At 38.3% G+C, this 25,602-nt stretch overlaps 2 protein-coding genes across 8 annotated transcripts in view; both read left to right on the top strand.

Moving 5' to 3' along the window:
- The window catches only part of ACSL6 (acyl-CoA synthetase long chain family member 6), a 62,829-nt gene extending 54,282 nt beyond the window's left edge, over positions 1-8,547 (top strand). For all 7 annotated transcript variants that reach the window (XM_017862086.1, XM_017862089.1, XM_017862084.1 and 4 more), the window contains one exon: positions 4,174-8,547. In XM_017862086.1, the coding sequence (XP_017717575.1) occupies positions 4,174-4,311 (138 nt within the window). In that variant the 3' untranslated portion in view covers positions 4,312-8,547. The remainder of the gene's footprint in view (positions 1-4,173) is intronic.
- A 4,338-nt stretch (positions 8,548-12,885) lies between these two features.
- MEIKIN (meiotic kinetochore factor) overlaps positions 12,886-25,602 on the top strand; it is a gene marked incomplete at its 3' end in the record, with an annotated part of 34,340 nt that continues 21,623 nt past the window's right edge. Inside the window, exons 1-5 of the mRNA XM_017862079.1 lie at positions 12,886-13,182; positions 13,333-13,426; positions 13,829-13,916; positions 15,876-15,936; positions 25,239-25,367. Of these exons, the coding sequence (XP_017717568.1) occupies positions 13,077-13,182; positions 13,333-13,426; positions 13,829-13,916; positions 15,876-15,936; positions 25,239-25,367 (478 nt within the window). The remainder of the gene's footprint in view (positions 13,183-13,332; positions 13,427-13,828; positions 13,917-15,875; positions 15,937-25,238; positions 25,368-25,602) is intronic.

The raw sequence follows: 25,602 nt of genomic DNA, 5'->3' as shown, positions 1-25,602 counted from the left end.
CTGTCAGTATGTTTTAGGGCAATTTAGGCCTGGGTAAATAAATATTTTTTAAAAGTATGGAATCTGAGGCATTCAGGCAAGTTATATTTATCTTTCTAAAAGATAAAGGTCAATTTTGGCATACTAATTATTTAAATTTCCAAATATGCTAGAACTGACTTCATTGCCCTTCCTCAGTGGTGAGTTATGTGATGGGATCCTCTGTGATCATGTAGACCAGGGATCACAAATGAGTGGTCATAAGCCTGGTTGGTCTGGGCCTGCGTGGATTTGAAGGGCTGGCTGCAGCCTAAGCTTCAGTTCCCGCCGACATCCTGGTGCATTCACAAGGCCTGCACGCCCCCTGCTGGTGTTTGGATGCGGGACCTGCCCCAGGGCACACAGAGTATATGACTCCCAGATTCCTCTTCATGGAAAAAAATACCAACTCTTAAGATTATGCTTAAAAGGGACCTTTGGTTAAGTTTCCAGTGTTAACCATTGCTCTGGTTAGAGCTTTCACTGAGAGGAGACATGTTCTTGACTTTCCACATGCCTTTCGTAGAGTTTCTGCTCTAATAATCTGCCCTCACCATGGTAACCTCAAATACAGGGAAGTCATGTGGGATCTCAGAGGCCTTTAGTTTTATTGCCAAGGCTGTGGGCTTTTGATTTTCTCTGTTCTCATTCTCCTCTTTGTTGGTCTATGGCATTCTCCCCACAACAGCCAGTGTGTGCCCTCAGCTGACCACAGGAAAGCAAAAACCAGGCCTCATGCCTGAGGAGGGTGTGCTCTCAGTTGTGATCCAAAGCCTAATATAAATTATTTCAGTTAATCCATAATCCATTGTCATCTTGTCCTTTTCCCTCTTCCTCAAAAATGAATGGCCAATTAAAGCATAATTCTAATTAAACACACACACACACACACACACACACAAATAACAAAAGTTAAGTCATTTACCAAAACTTTAGGAGTTCAGACTTACTGGACTTGGTTGATCTGAATTAAACTTTGAATTAGAAAAACAATTGATGTAATTTAATTTCCAAGAACAGACAATTCCTAGAACTAGGCCAACCATTATTAATTTATGGAGATCTTTGGAAGATATGTTTTAATGAGTAGACAGGTGGCTGGGAAGTATTTGAGCATACTTAACCATGATTAACCATTTGTTTGACATTGATATGCCTTATTAATTTGCATAGGCAATATAATGTGAACTTTGACACTTGATAGATTTTTTAATTTCTGACTAATTAAGCACTTACTAAAAATATTTTATTGTATTTCCTGTCATTGAAATGAACACTTACCTAACCAATTTGCCTTTAAATAAAAAATGAACATTTCCTTAACTCATGTAATTTTTTTAATTTTATCTCTCCTGTCCTAAATTATTCATTCTATATTTATTATCTATAAGCAGTATTGTGTTAAAGGATTTCATTAAGACCATTGAAAACTTAAAACACTATGTCTTTCTAAAATTATGAAAGTTTGTGCTTTTATGAGTTGGCATAAATGGACAATTTTGAGAAATTTTATTCCAATGCCATATTTAAATGTTACAATATTTCTGAATTATTTTTAAAAATCCTGTAACATCTCTTGTCAGTGAAAAGAGTATGGTTTCAGGAAGGCAAGCTAACATTAGCCATCTCCTTTTTTCTTTTCCCAACAAAAACTTTGCTAATTAAAAAATGGCAATTCCAGTTGCATGAAGTGTTTGGCATAAAGAGAGAATAAGGACTCTCACACCTGTTTTTTACAAGTTCACAATTGGACAGTTTGGCTTTATGAGAAAATAATAATTATAAAAAATGAACATGTGCTTTATCATTGATTCACTTCTGAAAGAAACTATAGGTTTGTGGCCCACAGTTAAAGTCACTGTCAGTTAAACAACTGGCTGACTCATTTTTTTTCCACTTACTGCCTATAGTTTTTAGTCACTCAAGCAGGTCGTATAGGTATTTTCATAGAAGGATTTAAATAGTCCAAGGGCCGTAGGTCAGATCAGACCAGGGACTGGCAGCCTAGCAGCAGTGCCGCTCTGACCTGCTCACTAAGGGACTGAAAGGTGATCCTAGAGCAGGCTGCCATATTGCTTGATCTTCTGCAAGGCTGTATTTAATGATACAGCCTCTTCTCAGGCAGAACTAGTTTGCAGACAGCCACATGGAGCTGCAGATGTCCCACTCAGCCATTTAGGTTTGAAGAGGTAGCTGGCTCGGCAGATATTCCAAAGCTACCTGTTGATGCAGTTCTTTCTTCCAAAGATCATAATGTTTTCTTTTACATTTCTACTTAACCATATAAATGACATTATATACCTCTCCTTATGAAATCTATATTTCCAGTACTGTATTTTTTTAGTAGTTTCTGCTTGTCACTGCTGGCTTTTCAAAGATATTCACCCCAAGTTCTCATACTGAACATAGACTCTTGTCCCAATTACACAATGTTCTCCACATGCTGTTAGGAATGCAGACAAGCTGAAACCCAGGCTACAACACTGATAAATTATATCTTGGCATTTGTATCTCCTTTTTAAAAGCATAGTATTAATTTTAATAACAAAAGAAGTTGGATAGATGGTTTGCACTTACCAGAAGTCTTTGTGTGATAGTGCTTCTACAGAAAGAGAAATTTTTTTTTGAAAATTTAAGGATATTAGCACTGTCAATTTTTCAGTTTTTCATTTTGACAGTAAAGGTTAGTTACTACTACATTAAATCCCTGTAACTGAGATTAAATTTGATTTCGATTGTGTTAATGTTTTCTTTAGACTAATTAATTTTGTCATCAAATGGTGATTTCTAAACTAACTTAAGTAGAACTTAGATGACATCTTATATAAAAATTGAGCATGCACAAAACATAAGAGCAGTGCTACTCAGGTTGGTTTAGGGCTTGAGCCAGAGCTTCTACACACACACTCTTACTCCTAAGCACCTCACCTCATCCTCCCACCCTTCTCCATCTCCTTTCCACCCTTCCCTATCTAAACCCCACTTCACCATCCCCGGCAGTGGCCTCTGCAGATCACCTAGTTCTCAGCGCACTATGGTTTGAAAACGTCTCCCCTGGGATCTGTTTCCAATAAATATTGGGTCTCCTAGGATGGTTTATGTTTGGTAACAACAAATTCGGAAAAAAGTATATTCTATAGGATACAAAGAACAGCAGCCCTATTCCTTACTGAATCTGTGCTTCTTTGAATACCAAGCACACCGAGAGAGTTTTCAAACAAAACCCTTTTTACAATAACCATATCTGATTTTGAAACACTTGATGATACATATCTCTAGCCAAGATTTCCAACTATTTAAGGTGATACCTATCTTTAGCCATAGATGATACCATAAAGATGATGCCCATCTTTAGGCAAGATTTCCAGCTATTTAAATTGGATATCAAAGTAGAAATCCCCTCAAAAACAATCTTCCCATTTCTCTTGGAGAGATCTTTCCAAAATGTGTATTCAGTCATACCACTGCCCTAACTAAAAATCTTCAGTATCTTACTGTTGTATTTGGAATAAAATTTGAGCTCCTCCATAAATTGGCTCATCTACCACTTTAGCTTCATCCCTCACACTCTTTGCCTCTTATGTAACCAGAAACCACTTAGAGTTCCTTTTTCACACTCTGCCATTTCTCACTCCCATGGCTTTGTTTCGGGGTTGCCTCTGCCTATAATGCCCTTCTCCACCCACTTTTTCCCCTTTGCTGGTTAACTATAACCCATTATTTAACATCCATCTGATTTGGGAAGTCTTCCTTGACTGCCTCTCCCTCTCCCCTCCTATGCCTGAGATGGGTGCCCTTTATCCCATGCATACCATACTGATAATTGCCCAGTGTTTCTTTGTCTCCACTACTGAATGTGAATGTGCACTCCCTAAGGGCAGAGGCATTCATGGTTCCTCTTTGTATCCTCAGTGCCTGGCATAGAGTAAGCAACTAATTCATTTCTGTTGACTGGCTAAATGAATGAATAGGAAGGAAAAAAGTTGGCTTTTAGATACGTAAAATGGGTTGAAGTGTTCTCAACATAATTTTGACTTAGCATAATGTCTGTATGTCAATATATCTATTCTCATATGCCTGTTTGCTTTTTACCATGTATACTATAAATACAGTGTTCTATTCCTGTTAAAGATGTATTCTGCATTTGGTTTTTAGGTTAAAGCCATTCACATCCATTCTGACATGTTCTCAGTTCAAAATGGCTTGCTGACACCAACACTAAAAGCTAAGAGACCTGAGCTGAGAGAATACTTCAAAAAACAAATAGAAGAGCTTTACTCAATCTCCATGTGAAGTTCAAGGAAAGTTCTTCTCAGTATAATGGACTGTGTAGCAATATTATAGTTATTCTTGAAAGTAATGAGTCAAAATGACACATCTGAAAATGAATAAGCATCTGATTTTATGACTGAGCCTTTTCCTGTCCCAAGAGGTCTTTAACAATATTTTCTCTATCATCAATGAGTACACTTTATTTTTATTATTAAAATGATATTGTAGTGGGCTGCTAAAAATATCACAAATGGCAATGTAAAAATCAAGACATTGTCTCAAGAACTGTGTACCACTAAAAGTAATATATTCTCAATGTTCACAGAACTCCTATTAAACATAAAGGAAAAACGTAAGTGATATATTGTACTTAATTATTTGTGAAATAGTAACCAGATGCAGTAAATATCTAGGCAGTGTGGACTACCTCATTCAATAACTGATTGTCAAAATCACAATTAAATCAGACTTCAAAAATTAAAGCTAGGTGTACAGAATCATGCTAAAACAAAACATGATAACTCATAGTCTATGTAACTTCAGATTCTTTAAACATGACAATCCATATTGTCATATGTGAAAGTTTTCTCTCTGGTTTTACTTTCATTCATTAAAAATGCAAATTCAGAAATTCTTTTTTTTTTTCTTTTTGTTTTGAGACAGGGTCTGCTCTGTCTCAAAGGAGTGCAGTGGCTCAATAATGGCTCATTGCAGTCTCCATCTCCTGGGTTCAAGCAATCCTCCTGTCTCACCTCCCAAGTAGCTGAGACTACAGGTGCATGCCACCACACCTGGCTAATAGAAAATCTTTTTTTTAGAGATTTTGTTCAGGCTGGTCTCAAGCTCCTGAGCTCAAGGGATCCTCCCGCCTTGGCCTCCCTAAGTGCTAGGATTACAGGCATGAGCCACTGTTCACAGCCAAATTCAGATATTATTAAAACACATGTCATATTTATATAGTAACTTACAAAGACTTTTCAATACATTTTCTCATTTATTAAGCTCATTAAAATATTCAGGAACTATCTAGAAAAAATATAATGGAAAACTATTCAAGGATAGTATGTATATGTTCATGGACTTCTTATCATAATGAATTCTAAAAGACATCTGTTGACTCTACAATGAATGGATCCTTGAGGAAGACTTGGGAGAAGAAACTCAGAGTTATTTCTCAGGGTAGGCAGCAATTAATGTACCTATATTCCTTGCTGGGGTCTTCTAGTTTTCCATTCCCAATGTGCTCACGCTATGCCTGGAAACCCTATATGGTTGTAATTCTGAACAATTTCACTTTTTTCCAGTAAGAATATCAAGGCAGAAGGTGGGAAGGAGGGGATATTATTTCCAGGGAAAATAGTTTTTCAACAATATAACTTTGATAAACCTCTTTAAAATGCCCCAAGAAAACTTTTTAAGTCCATAGACAAAGAAATACCACCTAATGGCATAATTCCATTCTTAAAATCTTTAGAAGTGCCCAAGTTTACCCACTAAAACCTCCTTTCTTGCATTATGTATTTAGACCCACCCTGTATTGGGGTGTCAACAATTTCATATAACTAAAGTCCAGATATCATGGACAGCAATTAAGTTCCAAGCTATAGTTTGTGCCTCTGAAAAAGGAATGGATCCCAGGAAGGTGTTTTTCTTCTGTAGAGACAGGACTCTAACAGCATATGAACGATCCATATGCAATTCATATGTTAATTTAAAATATATGTGCTCAGTGTTTGTAGTCTAGAAGCTCCTTTCCCTTGGAACAGTGCCAAGCAGTTTGCAAAAATAAATGCTGTTAGTTAAAAACCACATAATCTCATGGGCCTATTGAATAAATATGCATCAGTGATTATATACTTCTATTTCAGTCTTGTCAAAAGTGAATCACAGTTTCATTTGATGTATTTACTCAGTCTTTTTATCCAGTCTTTCTTGGGCACATTCTCTCTGAAGACCCACTGTTGCACTTCTAAATTTGACATTTAAGAAATGAGCTAGTTCTATACACATTGATTTTTAAAGGCGTTTCTGAATAAGCTAATACTTAAAATGTCCAAAGTCACATCTGTATAGCATTAGATTTTTATATTTAATATATATTTGACTAATTAAAAGTGAAAATTGTTACCTGAACTGGATATTCATACTATTTTAAGGGCAAGTTGCTTACATTCCAATAACAAGAAAAAAAGAAGCTGTTTCTCATTGTCCTCCTACTCAACTAAAATTTCATAGTTGACTTTAAGCCCAAAAGAATTTTAGACAATGTGACATAAACAATTTAAAACTTATTTTGTTTTATTTATACTTTATAATAAATATGACTGATTATGGACAACTTAAGATTTCCTCTTTTTGGCCAGGCACAGTGGCTCACGCCTGTAATCCCAGCACTTTGGGAGGCCAAGGCGGGCAGATCACAAGGTCAGGAGATTGAGACCATCCTGGCTAACACGGTGAAACCCCGTCTCTACTAAAAAAATACAAAAATTAGCCAGTTGTGGTGGTGGGCGCCTGTAGTCCCAGCTACTCGGGAGGCTGAGGCAGGAGAATGGTGTGAACCCGGGAGGCGGAGCTTGCAGTAAGTCGAGATCGTGCCACTGCACTCCAGCCTGGGCCACAGAACGATACTCCATCTCAAAAAAAAAAAAAAAAAAAAAAAAATTTCTTCTTTTTGCCACTTAAAAGACCTTATATTTCTAGATTTCCAGGTCTATGTGGAAATCATCACACTTGGGCCAATAAATGGGTTAGTTGAGATGTGCTAAGAAAAGTAAATAGTGTACCCTAAATATATTGCATGTACATTTATCTATTTCTCTGTTTAATGCCACTTAATTTTGTAAGAAATGAGAAATGAAACCCTATGTATCAATGGAAAAATCCTTCTTGCTTCAGATTTCCCAACTTTATTCTGGAGGAGAAAAAAATTTATATTTCTCATTAACAAAGATAGAAAAAGGTGTTGTACTTGTGATAGTCACATTCATATTGGGCATCGGATCCTATTTAAGCCAGAAGTATAATAGAGAATCAGTTCCTTAAGTGTAAATACGTTCTTAAATGTTTGGCCTTTTTATCTGTTATTCAAATGTATTAGTAATTCTCATATTATGCAAACAGATCTTTTTGTGTATATTATAAAATATATACCAAATCTGTTTTTCCTTTTGCTGTGGAAGATGTCTTTATATAATATTGAGACTTTCCTTGCAAATGGGAGAGGAGACTCTGGTCAGGTATAGTATGTAGGCCTAACCCCATGTATTAGGAACTCACAAACTCAGAAATCCAAGGATTAAACATTTTATGTCTCCTTCATTTACACAAGTCATGCTTTCATTCTAAATGTAGTTAAAACTACAAGTATGAGAAAAAAATAGAACTTTCCATTGGAATTTTTTACAATCAGATAATGTTTTAGCAATTTGAAATCAGCACTTAATTTGATTGTATTACCTATTAAAGAACCAATAACCTTTCCTTTTTCTGCAGTAAAGAAAATGAAATATCCTTTATTTTCCAAATGTATGAAGCACAAATGTGATATAGTTATTTAAAATATAAAATACTTTAAAATGAATGTAAAGAATGGGAAAATATATTTTTGCATGAAAACAGACTACTTACAAATGTGCTTAATATCTCAGGAAAAAAAATAATGAATAACTATATATAAAATTGGTAAACTATAAATTGGCTGTATTTCCTTGCCGGTTTTAATTTTAAGGAAGCATTTACATGAAAAGAAAAAGGGATCCTAGTAGTCTGAATTTCCTCTCAAGTATGCTAGAAAACACTTTCTGTGAATTTACAATTAACTGCAATAAGAAGTGGGTTAGCATTCAAGTAAGGTCAGTACCCCAAATGAGAAACTCTTCAGTTAGAACACATTATTGGTTGTAACACAGAAGCAGTAGATAAATATTTGAAATATGAGCATTTCTAAACTTGGTCCCAAATGGAAAGGGTTTCATGTGGTGACAGTGGCTTTTAAACATTCATTTGACTGATTATTCTAATTTACCTTGTTAAATCACTGCAACAGTTGCATGGGGAAAATGGATATTTTTTGAAGAATTACTTATTCTACTTTCAATTTTAAAATTGAGGGGATTAAAATATTACTTTTTAAATATGCATAAAAGTACCTTAACTGTAATTACATTTTCAGTTGCTTTGTTAATAGCATGTATATTAAATATAAAATGCATTTATGAAAATTTTGTAAAAAATAAAAGATTTTCATTTCTCAAAGTTGCTTATAATTACTATTTTATATATTTATATAATATAATCCCCTTATGTGAATACATTTGGTAATTATCAATCACAGTTAGTGCTTATGATAAACATAGTATCAAGCTACATTACCAATCAGTATACTTTACATCCGTATTCTACGTCCTCTGTTAACATTCCACAAACTCCAAGAACTTATGGTCCATCCAGAGAAGAGCTCCTTTGCCCAAGCCACTGTTGGAATTTTTGCTATTGTCAGATATCGCCTGGATTTAAATCATTTTTATGAATACATAACAAATAACTGTCTTCAAATTTTCCATTATGGTGGCCTTTAAAATACCATTTCCATGTCTTTTACTCATATTCAGAATAATGGATACGATTTCTTAAAATGATGAATTCTGCTGTGTCCAAGATATGCAGATTCTGCCTTCTCCATATGTTTGCTATCATCCATCCCTCCCTATTGTCACAGCTATTAGTGTAGTTTGTGCCACCCTTATCTCTTGTCTGGAATATTACAATGCTTTATTAACTAGCCTTCATGTTTCCACTCCAGCATCCTCAAATTTCGCCATCCACATTTCAGCCAGGGCAATCTTTCTAAATTGAAAATCTAGTTATGCCACTTTCCTGCTTAATAGTCCTTCAGTGACTTCCCATAGTTTCCAGGATAAACTTCAAACTCGCTGGTTCAGCACACAAGGACTAGCATCTCTTCTATTCCCATCTCTTCTATTCCTTCCAAAATCTAGTTATGCCACTTTCCTGCTTAATAGTCCTTCAGTGACTTCCCATAGTTTCCAGGATAAACTTCAAACTCGCTGGTTCAGCACACAAGGACTAGCATCTCTTCTATTCCCTCGTCCATGGAGCCTCGGCTCCAATCATACTCACTACTTTTTGTAGTTTCCTAAAAGCATCATACTTTCTTGTGCCTACATGCCTTTACACATATAGTCCCTTTCTCCTAGAATGCCCTTTCCTCTAAGTCCCCTAACTCCTACCACTCATCTTTTAAAACTCAGATTCCAGCATCCTTTGCTCTGAGAAGCTTTCCACGTGGTTGATTGGTTGATGGTCCTTTTGCCCCACCCCCCACTTAGACTGAGTTGCTTGAAGTTTTAGGCCCAGTGCAGCTCTGGCTGATAGCAGATGCTAAAGAAATGCGTATTGAAGGAAAATCCCCTTGGTCCTTTTTCATATGTTGCATAGCATTAAGACTGCAATACCTGAAGGTACATTTCCTCTATCACTGTAATTTATTCCATTCTTGTCATCCAAGCAAAAATAAACTCATTTGCAGTTGGACTCCCATAGTTCATGGATAGCACCATAAAGATGCTCAGTGGGTTACTCCATAAGAAAACATCATTCAAAAAGATTTCCTTTGGGCTCCGGGGAATCTCAAACCCACAAACTGGCTGTTTTCCCAAAAGATTTATTCAGAAATCTCTTTGACATTTGTTTTCCCATGGAAGTTAGTATCTCCATGACTGTTCTAAGCCTAGTCACATCCACCATGTGTTGAACTGAAATGCTGATTACTGAGTTCTGGGTCTAGGTATGGAAGCAGTGCAATGGGGAAATGGAAGAAGTTTGAACACTCATGACTGAACGCTTGCACTGTGTTTGCAGCTTTGGAACTGGAGTAGGGGGAGATAGACGACTGAATTTGAGATATGTCTGCCCTACCTCATCCTTTTGTAGAAGACACGTTTCTTCCCCCTTTATAGGTTGACTCCAGGTGAAGTATCAAAGAGACCAAGTCTGTCTCTAGTTCCTTCACTTCCCCTTGCTACCAAGGAATTCAAGCTCCTGTCTTTGCTCCCCCTACTTTTCTCCTAGCCATGTGTTAGGAAGAACGGGAGTATGACAGGTGCAGCAGCCAGATGCCAGGAGAACCATGTTCCCTATGCCAATCATCTGTTTTAAATAGCTTCCCTACACTCTGGTTTCCTCAGTGGCAAAATGAGAGGGCATCTAGATCATCTCTAAGGACCCTTTTGGCTAAAGAAATCATATCAAAGTTTATTTCTGGTTTTGAAACCCGATATATTAATTCCCACAAACCTATGGGAATTACTTGATGACACATCAGTGAATGTAATTGAGTATAGTGAGACAGAGTTCTAGGGACCAGGACCACCAAATGGCAGACCAGCTTTTGGTTTAACCTATTTTCATTTTGCAATGTTTCTTCCATTTCTGGGCCTAAGGCACCCCAGACTCTAGACCTCCCAAATGTCATTTAAGAACTCTGAGTTTTTTCACAACAGCCCCCAAAGGGAGAGGGGGGAGCATAAAGGCCTGGCTTTAAACTAGAGACTGCCTGCCAGCATATTATGGACATGACTAAAGACAGGATGTTGAAAGACGATAATTGCTTTATACTGCAGCAAGGCTGTGAGATCCTTAACTGAAGGGCCATTTCTGATTCACTTCTGTATCTCCAGGACCTACCACAGTGCTTAATACAGATTAAGGTGTTCAGTAAATATTGATTCAGCGACTCAAAACACTAGGTAAAACCAGGCAAGAATGCCTACCATCTGTTCTTTAGAAAGCTAGATTTTGATTATTAATTATCTAGTAAATTGATTATCACAAATGTTTCTATGAGCAGATTTTAAATAAAATATTCGGAGTGATTATATTACAAAAATACTGTGGATATATATGTGCTTATATTTGCACATACAATATTGAGGTGTTACAGAAAAATCTTTGAGCTTTTCACAGTTTTATCTCTTCAAACTGCATTTTAAATGTTATGAAATATTTCCACTTTTAGAGTAAAAGATGGTTATTGTTACATGCATAGTATGCTCATCTGATGTTGCCAGATGGTTCAGCCTAGGGTATGGAGAGAAAGGGAGGTAATTCCAACATGTCTCTAATTGTCAGAGCAGAAGAGTTTGTTACCGAGCAATCAATGGGCTCATGGCCTGATGAATGTAGAGGCTAATACCATGGCACTGACTTTTGGGAAAAGAAAAGCTTTATTGCAAGTGGGTTGGCAAGGAGACAGGAGGAAATCCTCAAATCTGTCTTCCTAAGCTGGGGTTTGGGTTGGTTTTTATAAGCATAGGGTAATGAGACGTGATCTGATTGGATCTTGTAATGAGGTGATGCTGGGAGGCATGATCTGACTGGATCCTGCTATGCGATGAAGCCAGAGCTCAACCTGGTTGGATCCTGCCATGGCATATCTGCTTCTTAATTCAGTCCCTCCTCCTTGATCTGAGCACTTGGTTTCCCCTGTGGCTGCATGCTTGGTTCATCTAGGCATGCTCAGGTTACATGACCTGAGGGTTCATGGCAACTGAAAAACAACTCACAATTTTGTTACATAAAAGTTGAACCAAGGCTGGGCAAGGTGGCTCACACCTGTAGTCCCAACACTTTGGGAGGCCAAGGCAGGAAGATCATGTGAGGCCAAGAGTTCAAGACCAGCTGGGATAACATAGCAAGATCCCATCTCTTCAAAAAAATTAAAAAATTAGCTGGGCATGGTGGCATGTGCCTGTAGTCTTAGCTACTCAGGAGACTGAGGTGGGAGGATCACTTGAGCCCAGAGTTTGAGGCTGCATTGAGCTGTGATTGTACCACTCCCTCCAGCCTGGGTGCCAAGCCAGACCCTGTCTCAAAAGAAAAAAAAAAAAAAAGAAGAAGAAGAAGAAACTGATTGGTCTGGTGCAGCAACAAGTTGAGGCCCAGGGCACAAGGAGGAGAGTCCCTATGGAATCTTCTACCTTAACAATAAGGATGCCCAAATGTCTAGAGATGGCTCCTGGACACAGGCTAAGGGACTCTGTCGTCCGGAAGCAGCCTCCTAGAGCCCGGGATCTTCAGAGGCTTGGTTAGACTCTTAATTACCACAGCCTCCCAGTAAGTTGGAGGCCCAGGGGACTGAAGTTGATAGAAGCTCCTCCTTACTTTAAGGTGCATTCAGTCCTCTTTGTGACCTTCCTGCACCGAGGCTGACCCCTCACAAGACTGCCTGTGCTGGTGGTCTAAAACTCCATTACTAAGGCCTTATGCAGTGGTGATAGGGAGAGTTCGCTCAGAGGAAGTGTTGGGCCCACCCAAAGGAGGGAAGGCCTTTACTCCTTCATGCCCAATTGAATTAAGCATGCAGCCACAGGGGAAACTTAAGTGCTCAGACCGAGGAGGGGCTGAATTAAACCTTTTTCAGGACGAGAAAGAAGTTTTTTTCAAAAAATTCCCGTTTCGCTAGAGTTCAGGGAGCCTGCGCCAGCGGCCCAGTAACCACGGCGCCCCTACAGGAGGGCTGGACGGCTGCCGCGTTCCTCCGTTTTCCCAGAAGCCTCTGCGCGGCCTCACAGAGCTAAAAAGGCGGGAGCGAGGCCCAGCGGCTCCAGCTCTGGGGCTTTTGCTTTCGCTGGGTTAGTTGCTGTGGGGCTGCTCTGCCGGCCTCGCCTGGACGCTGACTCCCTGCGACTTAGCCCTGATCCTCAGGAAGGCAGGCCATCGAGGGTCCAGAGGCACCCGAGGCCTGGGGGTAGGGTGGGATAGCAATGTGGCCGCTACGGGTCTATACCCGCAAAAAGCGGGCGGGTCAGAGGCTCAATCTCACCCCGACGCCAGACCTAGGCTCTCCCGCGAAGGCGGAGGCCCCACCAGGTACAGGCTCAAGGCTCGCCCACCGTAAGCTCAGCCAAGCTGCTCTGCGGGATGGTACCTGGGGCGGGCGGCGGTGCTAGGCCTCGGGCCCAGGACCCCCTCAAGACGGTGGGTGGGTGTCTTGCCCTGAAACGTGCCGCCCTCTCTCAGGTTCGACGAGAAAAGGCAAGGTGCACGGCTTGTCGAAGATTGCAGAGAAAGCAGAGTGGAGCAGGCAGGGAAGTAGTGGCTCTGGGCTGCCCAGGTATGTAGGCTCCAATAACAGCCCCACCCTCGCTGGCTGCCTCAGAAAACTTCCAGCCGGATTTTCTGCTAGTAGCCTTTTATTCTAACAGTCAATGAACAAAACAAATACAGTACTCTGATTTTGCTCTTCTAAGAACATGGACCCCAAAATTTGACTTCAGGAAGATTTATTTTTAAAAAGGGGAAGGCTCGCCAATTTACGTAAAAGGAAGTGAGATAAATTGGTCGCTGAGCTGTAAGATTATTACACTGCATTTGGGTTTTGGTGCAAGTCACCACTCTGGTCCTTACTTCTTCCTAAAGATGTCCCTGAAGAGCCTTTCAGATTCTAAATAGTCTGAACTGTTTAGATGTGGAGAGCCAAATCCAGACGGTGCAAACTAATTATGTTGTTTGTTAGCCCTCGCTTAAGAGTTACAGGAGAGAAAAGTCTGCAAGAAAATAGGTCTAGTGAAGACACCCAGGATGAGAAGATTGCACCGTTGAGTGTATGTATGTTTCTCTTTTATTCCTTGGATACACTTAGTGTAGAGACTATCAGTACCTGATGTTATCTCCGGATGAAATAATAAAATGGGCCTTGTTCAGTGGATGTTAGATAGCTCGCCAATATTTTTACAAATACTGATGTGTATTTAGACAGGGCCTTGAATTTCTGACTTGGGTAGATTCATAGTCATGCATTTTTGTTTTCTCTTTCCCTTAACACGTTTTGGAGAAACGTCCATAATTGGTGAATTTTCTGTATGACAAATACAAAATGTTACTTAATAACTCCTTTTTTCATGTTTTCCATTTGATTTTCTGTTAACATCTGGAAACATTCATTACTAAGGGTTTAATATGTTACAGAGCATTCTAATGTTTATTCATTAGAATAGTTTATAACTTCTTGATATGCTGTATTTAATATGAATTCTGTACTATATTTTAAAGCTGTACAGCACTAATTTAGGGAAACTCAGATTTTAAAAATTGCTTGTAACTCATCTGACTTTAACATTAAACTTCATAGTCAAGTTCCTTTTTTTTTTCTGGAGACATAGTCTTGCTCTGTCACCCAGGCTGGAGTGCGGTGGCACAGTCTTGGCTCACTGACTGCAGCCTCCGCCTCTTGGGTTCAAGCGATTCTCCTGCTCCAACCTCCTGAGTAGCTGTGATTACAGGCGCGTACCACCACCCAGCTAATTTTTGTATAGAGGGGATTTCTCCAGGTTGGCCAGGCTGGTCTCAAACTCCTGACCTCAAGTGATCCACCCACCTAGGCCTCCCAGAGTGCTGGGATTACAGGCATGAGCCATCGCACCTGGCCAAGTTCTATTTTTTTTTTAACTTAATATTTCTTTATAACATGTTTTTGGGGGAAGGCAGTTTCAACACAAGACATTTTTTAAAAAGGCTTTTAGCCCATGTTTTAACAGTGTAAAGTAGTCCTTGTAGAGTATTTATACTATGAAAAAATAGAGCTTTGAAAGTTTCTTCAAATTGTTATATGTTTCTGTTCCTTTTTTCCTGTGCTTGAAAAAAAATTACAAGTTGTCTTATTGTATATTCCCATACATTAGTCTTCAAAAATATGACTTTTAGTGTCTTCATAGTGTTTTGTCTTGTAGATAGATATACTGTAATTTGTATTACTGTTTCCCTGTGGTTGGGAAATTGAGATTGTTTCCTAGGTTTTGCTGTTATTGATATCCAGACATTCTGTTACAGAAATTTTTTGTGTACCTCACATTGTTACCCTAAGATAAATACTTTGTAGTGGATCACAGGAGATCATGCTTCAAGTTTTTTTATTCATGTTGATAAATCAGCACCATCTTACCTGAGACTTTTATATATATGTGTGTGTGTATATGTGAAATAGATAGATAGATAGATGAAAAGTAACATGGTTTTTACTTTTCATTTCTTGAATGCTGGGGAAGTTGATACTTTTTTTCTCAAATTATTGGCCATTTGTACTTTTTTGTTAAATGTCCATTAAATATTAAAGATAGTTATTCTTTTCTACACACATATATAATCAGTGTTTCCATATTTGTTTACTTGCCTTTAATTTTATTTCTAGTATTTTAGACTTACTAGTCTTTTCTTTTGATTTATATATTTGCCTCTATAGATGGAAAAAAAGCCCCTCCCCACTAGGCAACCAGAAAAACATTCACCTCTGTCTTCTATTTGCTGTCATCCCACAGTAGTTAGTTGACTAGCGTATTGTTGATTACAAGATATGTTCATAGTATTATAGTTTAATATTTATTTTTAGGTTTAATATTAAATATCAGATTACATCTGAACAATAAACTGAATGAATGTATTATATATATGAAACAAATACAAAGTTGATGTTTTCATTTTTCTAAAATAAATCAATGTACAAGATTATAATATAGAAATGGTCAATCTCATAATTTTGCTATAGCTTTAATTCTTATTTCACTTAGGAATCAGTTACTGATGACCTCCAGGTTGATAGTAGTTCATCAAATAGTGAACTAGTATCAGGTAAGACTGTCAGATGTGAACTCCCTCAGCTTTCTGTCTTTCCTCCAAACATAAGCATCCATCTGTATCTGTCCTCATCTTCCCATCTCAGTGGAAGAGGTGTCTTTTTCCTACTCCAAAGTGAATCCTTCTCACTGTGCTATAGATCTCATCCTTAAAGCCTTTAAGCACATGCCAGTAAATGTGAAATTACTTGTGATAAGTACTATAAAAGGGATTGACTTGAGTGTGATTAATTTGAGTTTATTGAGAGAAATTAGGGAAGACTTCCATGAGGAAATGGTAATTGAATTGAGATCTGAAGGAGAGTAGAAATTAACTATGCAGAGATGAGTAGAGAGAAATTCAGGCAGAGGGAAGCTCTAACATGGGACTAAGCATTATGCGTTGAGTAACTGAAGAAGGCCGGTATGACTGCAGTACAGAGAGTAGGAGGAAATGTGAGTATAAGACAGGATTAGACAACCAGTTTGAGGCCCTGAATAGCTTTGTCTTCCATATCAGATATATTAATGTTTATATTTGGAGCAGCAGAAAGTCATTGAAGTCATTTTAATAGAGAATGATATGATCACTTTAGCTGCAGTGTGGAAGAAGGACTGGAAAGAATCAGGAGTGTAGTTAATAGGCTGTTCAAGTAGTTTAGTGGAGAAATAATGGCGCCTTCTAGGGTGGTGACATTGGAGATGGAAAAAAGGGTGCTGATGTGATGACTATTTGAGGTAATGAGACAGGATTTGGCAAATGAAGAGTGAAGGAGATGGAGGTGTCAAAGATGACTACTATTTCTGGCTTGTATAACTGGATACAAGGTAGTGTCATTCACTGAAAGAAAAACTGGTTTGAGGAAAAGACTAAAATTCAGTTTTAGTATATTAAGTTATGAGTGCATTTAAGATGGCTAAGTAGCAATATCCACCAGGTAGTTGGATATGGAGGGCTGGAGATAGAAATTGGTGAGCCATCTACATCTTGGCATAATCAAAGTTATTTTGAAAACAAGGATGCCACCAGCACATTGGAAATACAGAGGAATTCTTAAAAGCAAATGAGACAAAATTGATGAACATATCAAGAGCAAAAAAATAAAATAAAATAAAAAAACACTGCAGAGATAAAAGTATCCTAGAAATACTCTAAATCCTTGATCAGTAAATACAAAAGACTGTAATAAAAGAGATCTTGGCCAGGCGCCGTGGCTCACGCCTGTAATCCCAGCACTTTGAGAGGCCGAGGCAGGTGGATGACTTGAGGTCAGGAGTTCTACACCAGCCTGGCCAAAATGTTGAAACCCCGTCTCTACTAATAATACAAAAATTAGCTGGGCATGGTGGCAGGCGCCTGTAATCCCAGCTACTTGGGAGGCTGAGACAAGATAATCACTTGAACCCGGGAGGCGGAGGTTACAGTGAGCCAAGATTGTGCCATTGCACTCCAGCCTGGGGGACAAGAGCGAGACTTCGTCTCAAAAAAAAACAAAAAGAGAGATCTTGAAGGAATTGTCAAGGTGATGGATTAAGAACTACATTTGAAATATCTGGTCCCTTTGTCATTGTCCCCTTCTCATACTGGAAACTCTGGCAGCTACCAGTGCCTGCTGCCAGGAGAAAACCCTGAGAATTACTCCTAAGCAAAGTGAACTATCAGGGGGGCTGGCTCTTAAGAGTCAAATGTTGGGGCAGAGTTGATAAACAGAGGAGAGTCTGAAGTAACTGCATATTGCCACAAGGATAGCAGAGGAAGAAAAAAGTAAAAGAGGTAGTCAGTTCTTCTGTTTGTTAACTCCATAATAAAGTTAGTATGGCTCTCTGAACCGTGAGACTTCTGATACAGCAGACTTCCACTGTGGACACTGGCCAGACAGGGCAGTGCCCCCATGTAACCTACAGTATGTAAAAAATACAGGACATCCCCACCTAGAACACAAGTTCCCAGAATGTCTCATCACTCTTCCGAAATCTCCAGAAGCAAGCCACTGTTTCAGAATTTTTACTTACTGCCATATAAACAGATTCTCAGAGACATGAATAAGGCAACCAGGAATATCCAGACTTTTGAAGAAAACCAGTTCCATGGAAAAGAGGCAACAAATGCAACAAACAGAACTAACATTTGAGGAAATGGCACAAAACTAAGTATCTCTAGATACAAGAGGCCACTGAATCCATAATATAGCAGGCTGCTATGAAAAAAATTATAGTCCCTGGGAACAAAAATATTATCAAATTAAAAACTTAACCAAGGAGTCTAATTGGAATTAATTCAACTAAAATTAGTGAGCTAGAAAATAGACTAGAGGAATATTTCCTAGAATGCAGTGCAAAAGAACATAGGAGGTGCTCAGGAAATGCTTTTCTCTCCTTCTTCCTCTCCCTTCTTTGCCTTATTAACTTTTTCAAAAATAAATTCAAGAGCCATTTCTCCTGGGAAGCCTCTTCTGACTTCTCTTTTTCTAGGTGACTTGTTCTATCCTGGTAGTTCTGTGGCACTCTGTATACTTCTGTCAAAAGACTCAAAACCACAGTGTAATTGTTTTTGTCTGTCTTTAACTCTTGAAAAAGAGGAAAATGACTCTAAAGCCATTGAAAATTAGCACTATCTTTTATCTTCCTCTCTCATGCTTGGAATACAGTTTCAAAGATAATACAGGTTCAAATAATTGTTGAATGTCTCAAATGCTTGTTGGATGGGTTTTGTACTCTATTTAGAGAAAATACCATTTAACCATAATCAGCATTTTCTAAAATCATAGTTTAAATATATGAGAAATGTCCTTGATTACTAGGTTTATCAAGTTGACATGTGAAAGGTATAAGGAAATAGAAAATAAATTGTCTCTAACTTACAAACTGCTTGTATTCTAAAAGTTCATTTGCTGATATTTGAAATTTGAAATACTTTTTCTCATAATAAAACACTGTGATGGGCCAAGTTTTGAGCAGCCCACAGAATTCTAGTTAACCTATGATTTATTGTTTTAATTCTACCTTGGAATCTAGTAACTTTATAACACATTGAAAAATTAATTATGGACTTTATATTTAATGTTGAAGATTGAATACACATTTCTCTTTTCTGAAACCCTACTAAAATATTAATAAAGGCATAAAAATGTTGTAAAGCCATAGGTTCAAAGAAGAGACCTCAGCTGCCAAGAGATAATTAATGAAAGTTTGGAATCTGGAAGGTAGATTAATGAATTATAATTGACCTAACAGATCTTAAAAAAAAAAAAAAAAAAAAAAAAGCTGAAAACTAGGTGTCTAGAGTAGAGACAAACCAAGAAACAAACTAATTCAGGCTAAAGGTTCAGGAATTAGAGGTATTACATATTCCTGGAGGAAATATGTAAAATAAGATGTTTTGGAATCTTCAAAAGTAACAGTTAGATGCTTTCTTTGACCCTTTCCTTAACACACTGTGGCCAGGAAACTGCTTCTTCCCACCCTGGTAGTCTAAGACATTGAAGCAGAGGGTCTGGATTCAAGGATACTGTACTGAAAACTATCAGTGGCCGGGGAGGAAAGGGAATTAAGTGAAAGTCTGTATATTTTGATGTGAAATCCCCAGACCCATTATGCATTCAGGCAAATACACTCCAACTAGAAGATTAAAGGATTCCTCTTTTGGAAACTTCTGTGCCCAGGAGAAGACTGTGGAATCTGCGTTCTGTTAGTATGGCCTGGTCCCCGTCTAAATACTCTTCAGTGAAATCCACTTCTTCCTATGCCCCAGTTATGATGCCATTTTGGTACCTCATTCTTGAACATTCAAGAATTACCAGACATTTTAAGTAAACATTTAAAGTAATAGATACTAAATAAAAGAAACTTGAAGGGCAACAATACAAGAAAAGAAATCTTTTAAAAGCCAGTTTCATTAATATCCTCAGGATGATGAAAAAATATTGTGTCCATGAAACAAGTGCAGTCTCCTATAAAAGCATTCAGAACAAAAAATTCATTAAAAAATAAAATATGAAATCAGAAAACATTCTGTAGAATTGGATGATAAATTTAAGGAAATATTCCAAAAAGTTGAACAAACATGAAAGAGAAGATAAAGGATAGAAATAGTGTCAGTCGGGACACAACTCCATAAGTCTACAAAAAAACCCACTGATTGTACACTTTAAAAGGGTACATTTTTGCCAGGCACGGTGGCTTGTGCCTGTAATCCTAGCACTTTGGGAGGCCGAGGTGGGTGGATTGCCTAAGCCTAAGAGATCGAGACCAGCCTGGGCAACATGGTGAAACCCTGTCTCTACTAAAATACAAAAAATTAGCCGGGCTTGGTGGTGTGCACCTCTAATCCCAGCTACTCGGAATTTTTGAGGCAGGAGAATTGCTTGAACCTGGGAGGCAGAGGCTGTAGTGAGCCAAGATCGCACTATTGCACTCTAGCCTAGGCGAGAGAACGAGACTCCGTCTCAAAAAAAAAAAGGGGTGAGTTTTATGGCATGTGAATTATATCTCAATAAAGTTGTTATTTTAACAAGAAAAATAATTAGAAGATGAGTCCAATGATTCTAACATCTAAAAAACAGTAGTTCAGACATTATAAACAGAAGGAAAATTATTAAACACACAAAGCTAGAAATTTTCCTGGAATTAAAAATGTTCATGAGTATATTTACTGAAAGAGCCATTCGAATTCTGAATATGAACAGAGATACTGAGAGCCAAATTTGGACAGTGCAAATTGCGCTCACCCCAATAAATGAAAAAAAAACCACACCAAGTTACAACATTATATAATTTTTAAATCCTCAAGATAGAGAAATTTATTAGTTTTCCAGAGAAAAAAAATCAGTTGCAATAAGCAATCAAGAATATCAATGGCATTGGACTTCTGAAGAACAACTACAGAAGGTAGAATGTGGTGGGGAGAAAAATATATTCAGAATTCTGGAGAACACTGATTTTGCAGAGTCAAAATGGACTCCCATTCAAGAGTTGTCCTGGGTTTCAACACTGATTATGCCATCCACGTACCAAGAAGGTATGGAAAGGTATATTACTCATATTACTCATATATTACTCATATAAAGTCATCTTTCTCCCGCCTTTCTCGGGAGAAAGATGACTCCAAGCAGGACTGCAAATGACTTGAGAATGAAGGGGAAGGAGACCTGGCCTGGAGTTTTCATGATGTTTAGAGGATTGGACCAGGTTGAGGTTTCCTGTGCATGGTTTGAACTTGCTACCATTGCCAAAAGATGGACCACCAAGGCTCTCTTGTCACCCAGATGTGAGGTGGGAAGGGGAAGAGGGAACAGTGAGATTTAAAAGCTGTCACACATCAAAAAAATTGAATCAGTCTCTTAAATATACTAACCTAGAATTCTTACCCAGCCAAACTGTCACTCAAGTGTTAGGATAAAGGAATTTTTAGACACATCTTCTTTGTACCTTTTCTCGGAAATGAAGCAGATGTTCCAAGAAAACCAGGAAATAAATCAATAAAGAAGAAATCATGGGATCTAGGAATCAAAGGCTCTTATCTAATACAGGAAATATGTGAATTTCTTAGGATAATGGTAAAGGGAAATCCTAAGAAGACAACTGTGTAGGATGTATAGAGGACTAACAGTCCAAATTTGAGCAAATGGATTGAGATCTCCAATAGCTATACTTTTTTAAAAGAGAAGAAAAGAAAGAAGAGGGAGAGAGGTAGGAAAATAAAAAATAGATAACCTGGCGTTTTCTTTTTTTTAAGTATTTTAAAGTATTTTTAAAGTGTTGAAATTTAAACTCTTGGAAAAAGTTGGAACAAGGCCGGTTGCCGTGGTTCACGCCTGTAATCCCAGTACTTTGGGAGGCCAAGGTGGGTGGATTACTTGAGGTCAGGAGTTCCAGACCAGCCTGGCCAACATGACAAAATCCCATCTGTACTAAAAGTACAAAAAATTAGCCAGGCTTAGCAGCTTAGCAGTAGTAATCCCAGCTACTCAGGAGGCTGAGGTGGGAGGATCAGTTGAGCTTGGGAGGCAGAGGTTGCGGTGACCCAAGATCCTGCCACTATACTCCAGCCTGAGTGACAGAGTGAGACTCTGTCTCAAAAAGAAATAAAAAAAAAGTTGGAACAAAATAGTACTTAGTATTAATAATAAAGTACTTAGAAAACAAATTTTAAAATTAGGTAACAACTCAAAAGAAAAGAAATTGTAGGAAAAAGGTGATGAATGTGGCTCACGGTATAGGGCTTGGCTACAAGTATATTTGAATAGTCATAATAATAGAAACATTGAATGCATTTAATTTAGAAATGTAAAGGAGGTGCCTATCAAAAGAAACCATTAATAGAGTTGAAAGGAATTGTCTCTAGAGGGTAGAAAATTATGATGGGGTGATATGAGACAAGAGATTGCAGTTTTTGCTATAAGCTTTGTAGAACTATTTGTCAGTTTGACAATGAACAATTTGATAAAAATATATTTTTAAATTGCATTTACATTTCTAACTTGTGACACCAGGGACAGCCTCCCACTGATACAACATTAACATTTATTATTTTTTCTACTCAACTACCTAGATGGTGGGCTTTCCTTATTTCTGAGCCCAGCTTGAGTTCTGGGGCTTAGTGTTAAGGATAGCTCAGCTATGAGGGGTATTCATTAAATTTTGAGGAATGGAAGGCAGGATAGATATGTGGATGGGAAGGATGAAGACAGTGTGAGAAGGATAAAAGCTAGGACAGGGACAGGACACTCTAGGGCAGTTGGAGAAGGGAAAGCAAAGGATGCTCAGAGAGACAGCCTACTACTCTTGACAGTGGAGGATATGGAGAAGGATGGTAGATTGAGTCAGTCAATTTAAGTGTTGCAGTGGCGGCTGGAAAAGATGTCCAGGTAGAAAACAGTTCTCATTTTTAACAAGGGAGTTGGCATAGGAGAAAAAGTTGCAGTGAGGTCTTGGGAGGAAGGACAAAGAGTTAGTTGTCTGAGGTAGGTAATGGATGAGCAGAGATAGGTGTAAGTTAGTTCCAGGGCAGGAAATAATAGGTTTTCAGAACAATGCTCCCGTTTGATCTCTTATTCACCACCCCTGACCCCCACAACTAGTTTCTATCAGTGTTGATCTCTATCTTGTCATATTGGAAATGTTTAATAAATGCAGAGCACATTTTCCCTTTTCTTACCAAATCTCTGGTTCTCCTCAACTTTTAGTACTATGTTCTGTCACCATCATTTGTTGGACAGTTCTTCATTCTAGTCCACTCCCATAGGAATGACTTTAAGACCTCTGAGTCTGGGAAGATTCTCTGTTCAAATATATTGTTCATTTTCTTATTGAGGATTTGTTTTCTTATTGAGTTTTCACAGTTCTTTATATTCTGGTTTTTCATGTTTTTTTTTTTTTTTTTTTTTTTTTTTTTTTGTAGAGACAGGGTTCCACTGTGTTGTTCAGGCTGGTCTCAAAACTCCTGGGCTCATATGATCTTCTCACCTTGGCATACCAAAGTGCTGTCTTTACAGGCATGAGCCACTGTGCCGAGCCAGTTCTTTACATTCTGGATTTCAGTCCATTTGCAAATGTTTTCTCCCTATCTGTAGCTTGTCTTTTTTTTTTTTTTTTTGAGACAGAGTCTCACTCTGTCGCCAGGCTGGAGTTCAGTGGCCAATCTTGATCTTGGTTCACTGCAACCTCCACCTTCTGGGTTCAAACGGTTTCCCTGCCTCAGGCTCCCAAGTAGCTGAGACTACAGGCACATGACACCACGCCCAGCTAATTTTTGTATTTTTGGTAGAGATGGGATTTCACCATGTTGGCCAGGATGGTCTCTATCTCTTGACCTCGTGATCTGCCTGCCTCGGTCTCCCAAAGTGCTGAGATTACAGGCATGAGCCACTGCACCCAGCCTATAGCTTGTCTTTTAATAGTCTCTTTTGAAGGGAAGTTTTAAATGTTGCTAAAGTCCAAATTATCGGTGCTATTGTTTTATGAATCTTTTTTAGTGTTAAATAAAAAAATTCTTTACATAACTCGGTGTTACAATTTTCTCCTTTTTTTTTTTGAGATGGAGTTTCGCTCTGTCACCAAGGCTGGAGTGCAATGGCGCAATCTGGCTCACTGCAAGCTCCGCCTCCCGGGTTCATGCCATTCTCCTGCCTCAGCCTCCTGAGTAGCTGGGACTAAAGGCACCCGCCACCACACCCGACTAATTTCTTTTTGTATTTTTACTAGAGATGGGGTTTCACCATGTTAGCCAGGATGGTCTCGATCTCCTGACTTCACGATCCACCCGCCTCAGCCTCCCAAAGTGCTGGGATTACAGGCTTGAGCCACTGCACCCGGCTTCTCCCTTTTTTTTTTTTAAAGAAGTTTTAGAGTTTTAGGAGTTACATTTAGATCTATGATGCATTTAGAGTTAATTTCTTTCCGTGATGGAAGGTATGAGTGCAAGTTTTATTTTTTTGTTTTTTTCATACGGGTACCTAGTTGTTCCAGCACATTTTGTTTAAAAGACTATCCTTTGTCCACTGAATTGCCTTTACATATTGGTCAAAAATCAGTTGCTTATCTATGTGTGAGTCTATTTCCATGCTCTCTTATTAAATTATTTTAATCTATTTGTGTATGTGTAGGCTCATTGTTTTTTAGATGAAATAACTAGAATCACACTTTCCTCGGCTAGTTAGCTTACAATTAATTAGTGGGTTACTTATATATAAAACTTAAATTTTGCCTGGGCATGGTGGCTCATGCCTGTAATCCAAGCACTTTGGGAGGCCGAGGCAGGTGGATCATGAAGTCAGGAGTTCAAGACCAGCCTGGCCAACATGGTGAAACCCCATCTCTACTAAAAATACAGAAAAAAAGAAAAAAAATTAGCCAGAATGGTGGCGCATTCCTGTAATCCCAGCTACTTGGGAGGCTGAGGCAGGAGAATTGCTTGAACCAGGACCCAGGAGGCGGAGGTTTCAGTGAGCCGAGATCACGCTACTGCACTCCAGCCTCGGCTATAGAGTGAGACTTGGTCTCAAAAAAAAAAAAAAAACTTAAATTTTGAACCAAAAATCACAACTGACCCCAAAGTAGAGAAAAGGAGTAAGTTGTAAAACTTTGAAAACAACAAAAGAGGATTATAACAAATTTATCACCATCAAAATAGAATGATTGTCCAAGATCAAATTAAAATAGTTAAAATATTATGCCTTTTAGTGGTATGTAGAAGCAGTTTTATGTTCTAGTAATAATATATAACTAAGTATGTACATTTCCATACATTTCAATTTTTAGGATTCACATCTGTTTTGTATCAAAACATTTATCCATTTTGTTTGTTCCTTTATTCTACAGGATTAAGTTTGCACCATGGTATGGCCAGTTCTCCTCTGAGCTATTCAGTAACAGACTCTTATGCAGAATACAAGAGTTTTGAAGAGAGCTTTCCATCACCTGAACTGTTCAGAAAATCAGATTATTTAGGTGAGAAAGTAATTCCAACCTTAAATTGCTCTACTATAGAAATTACTCCTTTGTCCACAAATCCTCCAATGAATAAACGTCCCTTTCGAGAAGGCATACTCCTCTTCCTCACCAACACCTCACTTCCCTGACCATTACCCATTGTGTTTCATTCCTAGTCACATATGACTAATACAGCAAAAGCCCTCAGATCAAGGAAGAATGAAGAAATGTCATTTAGCATTTATATGTAATG

Source organism: Rhinopithecus bieti, unplaced genomic scaffold (assembly GCF_001698545.2).
Source record: "Rhinopithecus bieti isolate Rb0 unplaced genomic scaffold, ASM169854v2 scaffold_63069, whole genome shotgun sequence".
NCBI lineage: Eukaryota > Metazoa > Chordata > Mammalia > Primates > Cercopithecidae > Rhinopithecus > Rhinopithecus bieti.
The sequence above is the reverse complement of the archived record's forward strand: the minus strand, read 5'-3'. Positions and strand labels throughout refer to the sequence as shown.